Here is an 8,625-nt window from a genome sequence, read left to right on the forward strand (position 1 = left end):
TGGTCTGCACAGGAGGTGCTCAACACTTGCTGCTTCTTCCCTTCTGAGAACTTCTCTGGGGGAAGGAGGAGGTGCCTGCCTAAGGGAGCTGGCACAAAGAATGACAAACGGGTCTTTCAAAGCCAGTCCTTCCCAGGCAACAAATACAGCCCTCTACTGCAGAATGCTTGGGGCATGCAGAGCTGCACATCTTCCAGATGGATAGACACTGACACCTGCTGGATGAAAAATGAATTTCCCCTGCAATTCCACATGCCCATTCTATTACTCCAAGTCCCCAGAACTGCATTGATAAATGGATGGATCTCAGGTCAAGAATCTCTAGAAGGCCTACTGATAGCTCTTTGGAGCCGAAGACAGAGGAGCTCCCACTAAACACCCTGTATAACCCCAGCCTTCCTTGACAGCATATAAAGCCAAGCAAGTATATTTTAAGGGCTCAGGGGAAGTCCAGAACTCAACCTCACTTACTCCGGTGGCTTCTAACCGCTTCTCCAGCTCTTGGCACCAGCTCCGGTACTGTAAAACCTAAAGCAAAGAGAGCAGGCCCTAAGCATAGCTACCGCTTGCAGAAACAACACAAACCAAAGGCTCCAGGGATCTTGGGAAATCTGCTGTGAACATGGGAATCGGGTGCTGATGGTGAAGTAAGGCCACAACATCTTAAAAGTGGCCCCACAGGGAAGCACTTGCTGTGCAAGCGTTAGGACCCAAATCCAGATCCCAGAACTCAAGCACAGGCAGACAGGTAGTGTGTGCCTGTAGACCAGCACTCCTATAGCCAGACAGACAGGAGGCAGAGACAGGAGCATCCCCAAAGCTCACTGCTACTTCACCTGAGGCATACAGTGGCAAACAAAAGGAGACCCTATCTCAAACACACACACACACACACACACACACACACACACACACACACACACACCAACAAACAAACAAACAAAAACCAAAACAAAAGACCAATGTGGTGGAGGCTGAAGACAGAGATCAGTGCTTAAAGGCTCACTGTTCTTCTGGAGGACCCAAATTTGTCTCCTAGTACCCAGCACCCAGCAAGGCTCACAACTGTCTGTAACTCTAGCTGCCCTCTGAGAGCACCAACACACACGGTACACACTTACACAGACATATACACACAATACACAAAATAAAACTTAAAAAATAGGGTGGAGAGTGGTAGAAGAAGATACTCAACATTGACCTCTGGTCTCCCTATTCATACTCACAGTTTACATGCTTACACACGCACTTGCATACACACGAACACACACACATACACGTTTTCTATATCCCTCGTGTATCAGGTTTGGGCTTAGTTCTAGACTAGCAGATCTCATTTTCTATGTTGAGACCCCTTCAAAGGGTTGAACAACTCTTTTACAGAGGTGGCCTAACACCATCAGAAAACACAAAAATTTACATTATGATTCATAACAGTAGCAAAATTAGTTATGAAGTAGTAACGAAAATAACTTTATGGTCGGGGGTCACCACAGCATGAGGAACTGTATTAAAGGGTTGCAGCATTAGGAAGGTTGAGAACCACTGCTCTAGACTAAGAGAACAAACCTAGACAACTAATTTGACTATTGTGAGTGCCATATGTGGTGGAACATAATCCATACTTCCTGGAGTAGTTGTGACCATCAGAGGAGAGGCTATAGTTGAAAGTCGACTATCTGGCCAGCCTCACCAGGACGTTAGGTCCATTCCCCTCTCTGGTGTCTCCCTCCCCCAGCCCTTATCCTGCTCCAGCACTCATCTAGGGGTGGAGTTTCTTTTCTCCCTTCCCCAGAGGATCCGCCTCACCTTGGCCTGCAGCTTCCTCACAAGGGTTGCTTGCCTCTTCTGGGCCTCTTGGGAGTTCTTCAGCTTCCGCCAAGAGGCAGCCTGGTTCTCTGCCATCTGCTGCTGCAACGCCAACACCTGCTCCTCCAGCACTAGCTGCAAAGACTGGGGCTTCATGTTCAACCCAGAGCTTCCTGCCTCCATGGGAGCATCGGAGAACAAATCCACAGTTCCTATGTAGCTAGAGGTTGCTTGCAGCAGCGTGTCTACCCATTGATCTATGTGTCTTAGACCTCCTCTTGAGCTACGGAACAAAACATACAACAAAATTCAAAAGGCTAGGTTTCTCAGATTTACTCAGCAAACATTTATTAAGTGGAGTGAATCTGGCTGAATGAAGTAAATAGTTCCTTTATTACAGGACTTCTCAGAATTCTTTTTATGTATGTGAGTGTTTTTGCCAGAAAGCATGTATATGCATTATGTGTGTGCTTGGTGCCTGAAAAGGCCAGAAAGAACATCGAATACTCAGGAACTGAGTTACAGATGGTTGTGAGCTACCCATGGTGCTGGGAACTGAACCTGTGTCCTCTGCAAGAACAGCAAGTGCTCTTAACCCATGAGCCCTCTCCAGTGCCCTTTTCAGAAATTTGAAAAGACCAGAATGGACCCTAAGCTCACACAGGGCTCCTGCTGCCAGGTGTGCCTCTGGGAGTCTGCACTAAACTGAGAACCCTTGCTATGCCTTGCACCCCTCGGCCTGGAACGTGACTCAGCAATCTGTGGGAGGGCTCACGGAGGTGCTGTCAGCTTGGCAGAGGCAATGGCACAACCATTCAATACAATCTGGCATGTGCACAAACAGAAGTTTCTAGACTCCCAAATCCTTTTCATGTACCAAAATACAATCCATATCATGATTCAGTCTACCTCCTATCCTGCCCACCCAGATGAAGCCTTGAAGACTTCAAATTGTTACAGCTATACATGTGTATATGTGCACACTTTGTACACACTTGCAGTCTTTTGCTCACACATACATTCACCTATATTCAAAGATACGTGTTCTAACATCTACATTACATTCCTTCCTTTCTTCCTTCCTTTCTTTCTTTTTTGAGATGGGGTTTCTCTAAGTAGCCCTGGCTGTCCTTTGTAGACCAGGCTGGCCTTGAACTTGAGATCCACCTGTCTCTGCCTCCCAAATGCTAGGATTAAGGGCTTGCACTACCACCATTTGGCTATCCACATTATGTTTTACCATCAGCGTTTGTCTGTCTTTGCTACCAATGCTGAGTACCTCAAAGGCAAGAGCTGTCTAATTCATTTTGGTTGTTAGTATGGGCACTGCTCCTGGCAGACCTCAACTTTAGTCCTGAGGTAATAAAATAGTGGCCTGCAGGCTCTTTCTTTTCTTCTTCTTTCTTTTTTAGGTGAAGTTTCATATAGCCCAGGCAGGCCTGGAACTTGTATGTAGCTAAGGATGACTTCAAACTCCTGAGTCTCCTGCCTCTACCTCCCAAGTGTTGTGACTATAGGTTCGCCACCATTCCATAAAAATTTCAAGAATTCAAAAACAGATACCAACATTCACGGTTGAAAGAATAATGCACACGTAAATACGCCTTTCTGGCTCTTCTAAACAACCAGGCTACCTACTAACCAACAAGGCAGTGACCCGAGGTCTCCTCTCTCCATTATCTAAAGACTGAGGGCCCCAAGGTTCAGCTTTAAATCTCTCTACACTTACTTCCTAGGTAACACAGACAAATAGCTCCACCAGCCAAATTGGAGAGTTCTGAGTTCAAGTGCAAGATCCTGACTCAACATATCAGGTGTTAAGAGATCAAGGGAGACACCCAACATTAATTTCCCCGCTCCTCCAAGTGAACATGGATACACACTTGCACACACACCACACATATAAAACATGAACAAAAAAAAGAAAACAAAAAACCCCACCAAACTATGATCATCACCACCACTACCACCACCAAAACTTAAAGAGAGCCTAAGTCGGTCAAGGTGGCACAGGCCTACAGCCTGGGCACTCAGGAGATCAAGGAAGAAGGATCCGGTGTTTTAAAGTCATTTTCAGTTACTCAGTGAATTCAACAAGTGGTTGCATGAAATTTTGTCTGAAGATAAAAAGGACCAAACTTTCTCTCTGAGTGTGGAATGGAATAAAGTAGAAATGACTAGCCCTAGACAGCGGCTCAGCGGTAAGAGCACTGGATGCTCTTCCAGAGGACCTGGGTTCAGTTCCCAGTCCCTAGACAGCGGCTCAGCGGTAAGAGCACTGGATGCTCTTCCAGAGGACCTGGGTTCAGTTCCCAGTCCCTAGACAGTGGCTCACAACCATCTGTAACTCCAGTTCCAGAGGCTCTGACCTCTGAGGATATACACGTAGTGCACATACATACACACATACATACATGCAGGCAAAACATCCATACACATAATAAAATAAATCTTTTTTAAATGTTGAAATAGAAATATCTTCTGAGACAAGGTCCCAGAAGGTACTACGGCTTGTTGCTTGCTTACTCTCTCTGAACAACGTCTCTGGAGAAATACCTGCTCTGTCCCGAGGACACACAAGTACCTGTGCGGAGGCCCAGGAGAAAGCCCTGGGACTCTGCCAAGAGCCTGTGAGTGAGGCCTCTTGGAAGCAGATCTTCCAGCGCCTGGTGGAAACCTTCAGATCACTGTTGGCCTTGCCTGAGCCTCTTAAGCCAGAAACACCAGCTAATCTGCTCCAAATTTCTGATCCACGAGGGCGTGAGACAATAAACAAGAGCCGTTTAATAGGAAACTTGGGAGGGTTCCTCGCACAGTAGAGTAGCTGGAGTATGGCCGAAGCTTCCTAGGTGCTGGTGGTACCTCCTGAATTCTGTTTCCTTTCTCTCAACAGAACAGTTAGTCCTTTTAAAACACAGAACAGGGCTATTGAGGTGGCTCAGGGAGTACTTGCTGCCGTCCTGACGGCCTGAGTTCAGTCCTCAGAACCCAGAGTGGAAGGAGAGAATTGTCTCATCCAAGTTGTCCCCTAACCTCCACCCGTGACTGCAGCATACACACACACACACACACAACAAACAAACAAACAAATAAAATAAAATAAAACATAAATAGCCAGGCGTGGTGGGACATGCCTAAAATTCCGGCACCTGTGAGGCTGAAGCAGGAGGATTACTACAAGTTAGAGTCTTCCATGGGCAACGTAGTAAGTTCAAAGGCAGCCTGGGCTACATATAGAGAGAGACCCTGTCTCAAAACACAAAGCCCCACATCCGAGATAACAGCCAACTACAGTTAAAGAAAATCTTTATAATCGCTCCAAGTCCTAACTGACCCATCTTAGGAAATGAATGACTCCTATTTCATCTCCCCTTTGCTGTCCCCCGGCCACATAGCCAGCCATCCTCATGTGTGCTGGAGCACAGCAAGAGCCACACTCACTTGTTAGCCACGTGATCTGCTCCAACTAGGTTTCTGATCAGCTATCACCGTTTTAGTAGTTGTACATGTAAAGTACCACCCCTCTAGACACATGCACTGGCATTTCTATCTACCTCTAATTATTATGTGTAACAACCTACCAAAATGTAAATCCCACCAGTACAAAATACTGTTTTATGTTTGTTTGAGATGGTGTCGGCTCAGGCTGGTCTAGAACTTGTGAATCCAGTTTCTACCTTCCAAGTATTTAGATTACAAATGTGCCCCACCACCCCAGCTAACATCACTTTATTAAATGCTGTGTTCAAGCTCCTAAAATAGACCTGGTATATATGAAGAGCCCACTAAATCTGACTGGCTGATATATACCATTAAGTAACATGATCCCTATGCACATCAATAGCTTTATAAAGTGTTGGCAGTTCCATAACCATTCATAAAGCAAAAGTGTGTACAGTGCTTCACCCTTACAATAATCAGCTGCAACCTTCATCATCAAAAAAAATCAAACAAACCCACAGACACACACAGACACATACACACAAAACAAACAAACAACAACAACAAAAAAAAAAACCTTAGGGATATTGGGATTACTGTCTCAGCTGGCATGGTGGCACACGCCTTTAATCCCAGCACTCAGGAGGCAGAGGCAGGAGAATCTCTGTGAGTTTGAGACCAGCCTGGTCTAAAAAATGAGTTCCAGGACAGCTAGAGATGTGACACAGAGAAACCTTGTCTTGAAAAACAAAAACCAAAACAAAAATTACTGTCCTCATTTTACAATGAAATCAAGAAAACTAAGATTCGGGGTTCCATGGTTAGGAACACTTGTTCCTGCAGAAGAGTTATTCACAACCAATTGCAAATCCAGTTCCAGCAGATTCTAGGGCCTCTCTGACTCTGATGGCACTTGGCACACAGATGATGCACATATATAGGCATACATATAGGCAAAACACTGATACATGTAAAATAAAAATAAAATCCTAAGGCAGGAAAAAAAGCAAGAAAGAACAAAGGAAAACTAGTATTCAAAAAATGTTAGTGTAAGCTGGACATGATGGCCCATGTCTTTAATCCCAGCACTCAGCAGGCAGAAGCAGGTGGATCTCTGAGTTGGAGGCCAGCCTGGTCTACAGAATGAGTTCTAGGACAGCCTGGGCTACCCAGAGAGACCTTGTCTAAAAACAACAGCAAAACGAAGCGGAAACAACACAAGATACAGACGTGTGAAAGACGTGGCTCTCCTGTTAGGAGCTCACATGCTCTTGCAGAGGATCCAAATCAGTTCTCATCACCCACTCTAGGCAGCTCACAACTGCTTCTAACTCCAGCTCCAGCTCTACAGCCTCTGCCCCTGCATGCATGTGCATCTGCTCACCCACCCCCAATTAAAAACAAATACTTTTTTAAGTGGAAGGGGAAATGGGAGCATGGCTCAGCAGGTAAAGAAGGGGCCTGATGCTTCGAGTGTGTCCCACACGAAGGTGGAAGGAAGCACCAACTCCACAAAGTGGTCTTCTAGCCTCCACGTGGCACAACTCCCCCATCACACACGCGCGCGCACACACACACACACACACACACACACACACACACTTTTTTTTTTAAAGAGAGACACAACTAGTTCATGGCAAAATAGAAACCAAATTCTAATCTGGTTCCAAATTCTATGCTCATTTCATTAGCTGTCAAAGTCAGAAACTGTGAAACCACAGCCTTGTGGAGCATTTCCTAATGCAATATGACATAATGGCATCCATGCCTGAAGCTTTCTGAGGTAAAAGGAGCAAAACCAGGTAAACCATCCCTGGAAGAACACGAGGAGCAGGTGTACCAGTAGGACAACCCATTTTTGTTATGCTTACTACTGATTTGGTAACCTCAATTCTCCTTTACAAGCCTTCTCGAGGGCTGGCTTGGACACACAAGACCTGAAATCTCTGTTTCTTGGGAGGCCAAGACAAATGGACACCAAGTTTGGGATTAGTTCAGCGGTAGAATACTGACTAGTATGAATAAGACCCTGGATTCAATTCCCATTACCAAAAATAAAAAAAAAAATTTAAAAAGCCCTTTTAATAAAATTTGAATTGTAGCCCTGGTCACCATATCTTACAGGCTAATGTATAAACAACAACGCAAAGACAAGCTGGTTAAGTCATCAATCATATACATGGGGCAGATTCTAGTCATCGTAGAACTTGATTTATGAGTGCTTATTTCTTCATGCATAAAATGTGGACATATGGAACCCACATCATAGATCGCTGCGTGCATAAAGGGGCTTCTGCAGGTAATGCATTTAGTAGAGCTGTCTTCCTCAAACTATTCAGTAACTTTATTATTTACTGCTATCATCATGGGACATAGAGTTGAAAAAAAGACATGACTTCAAATGTACAGGCCCAGAACATGAGCGAGGGGAAGTACACTGACTTGGGCAAAGAGCTCAAAAAACCAAGAATCGAGATTTAGCTGAGCCTGGAGCAGGCCTCTAAGAAAGAATTTGAACAAGTGAAGACGTGATCTTTGAGTTGGATCCTGAAGAATGAGAAATCTGAGGACGGAGCAGCGGGCTGGGACCGGACTTTTAAGGGGTAGATCCGCAGGGGCACAGGGAGCTGCAAAGCTCGGGGGAGCACGAAGTGCGCTCTGCAGGGAGCGCAGCGTCTTAGCGGGCCAGCCTGGTGTGAAGTTCTCCGCAGCCGTGGCTGCAGCAGGAAGCTCAGGCTGGCTGGCAGGCGGGCCGGGACCCCCAGGACGAGCCCCAGCCCCTCTCTGGGCCCGGAGCTCCTCCCGGGAAATGGCAAGCCGCTGCCCAGGCGAGATCCCCGTGGGCGCGCGGGCTCTGGGCCTCGGACCGTTACACCCGGCACCTCCCGCCTGCCCTCGACGCACCTCACCAGCGCCGGTTCCCGGGATTCCTGAAGTGCTCCTCAGCAACCGCAGAAGCTACACAGCACCCTGCAGGCCAGGCCCGGGGCGGCCCTGGGTCCCGCAGCCAGGCCCCGCCCCCCAAACTCCCGCCCTTTCGTGGGGGGCCGCCCCCTCCCGCCCCGCCCGGAGCCGAGTGCCGGGAGCCAGCGCGCGGATGCAGGGCCTCTCGCCATATTAGGTACTGGCAGCCAACTTCTTAGAGCGGCCCAAAAGGAAAGGAGGTTTAGAGTGAGACACACGCTCGCTCTCCAAAAATGGACACAGCCACCGTCTCTGAGTTCTAGCACTGAACGTTCTGAGGGGGAGAAGAAACACTCGTTCGCCATCTTCCGCCTGTGGCTTCAGGGTTAAATAATGCGCATGCGTAAAATCCAGGTCTGGGTGCACCTGCGCACTGTGGCACGAACGAAGCAGAGTTGGTTAGCTGCGTGA

At 47.1% G+C, this 8,625-nt stretch overlaps 1 protein-coding gene across 3 annotated transcripts in view; it reads right to left on the reverse strand.

Annotated features, from left to right (window-relative positions):
- The window catches only part of Cep250 (centrosomal protein 250), a 45,763-nt gene extending 37,504 nt beyond the window's left edge, over positions 1–8,259 (reverse strand). For all 3 annotated transcript variants that reach the window (XM_036183678.1, XM_036183677.1, XM_036183680.1), the window contains exons 1-3: positions 8,155–8,259; positions 1,810–2,092; positions 472–528 (exon numbers count right to left, since the gene is read on the reverse strand). In XM_036183678.1, coding sequence (XP_036039571.1) covers positions 472–528; positions 1,810–1,992 — 240 coding nt within the window. In that variant the 5' untranslated portion in view covers positions 1,993–2,092; positions 8,155–8,259. The remainder of the gene's footprint in view (positions 1–471; positions 529–1,809; positions 2,093–8,154) is intronic.
- Between the last annotated feature and the right edge of the window lie 366 nt (positions 8,260–8,625).

The sequence above is a fragment of the Onychomys torridus genome, chromosome 4 (genome assembly GCF_903995425.1).
Source record: "Onychomys torridus chromosome 4, mOncTor1.1, whole genome shotgun sequence".
In the NCBI taxonomy this organism is placed as follows: Eukaryota; Metazoa; Chordata; class Mammalia; order Rodentia; family Cricetidae; genus Onychomys; species Onychomys torridus.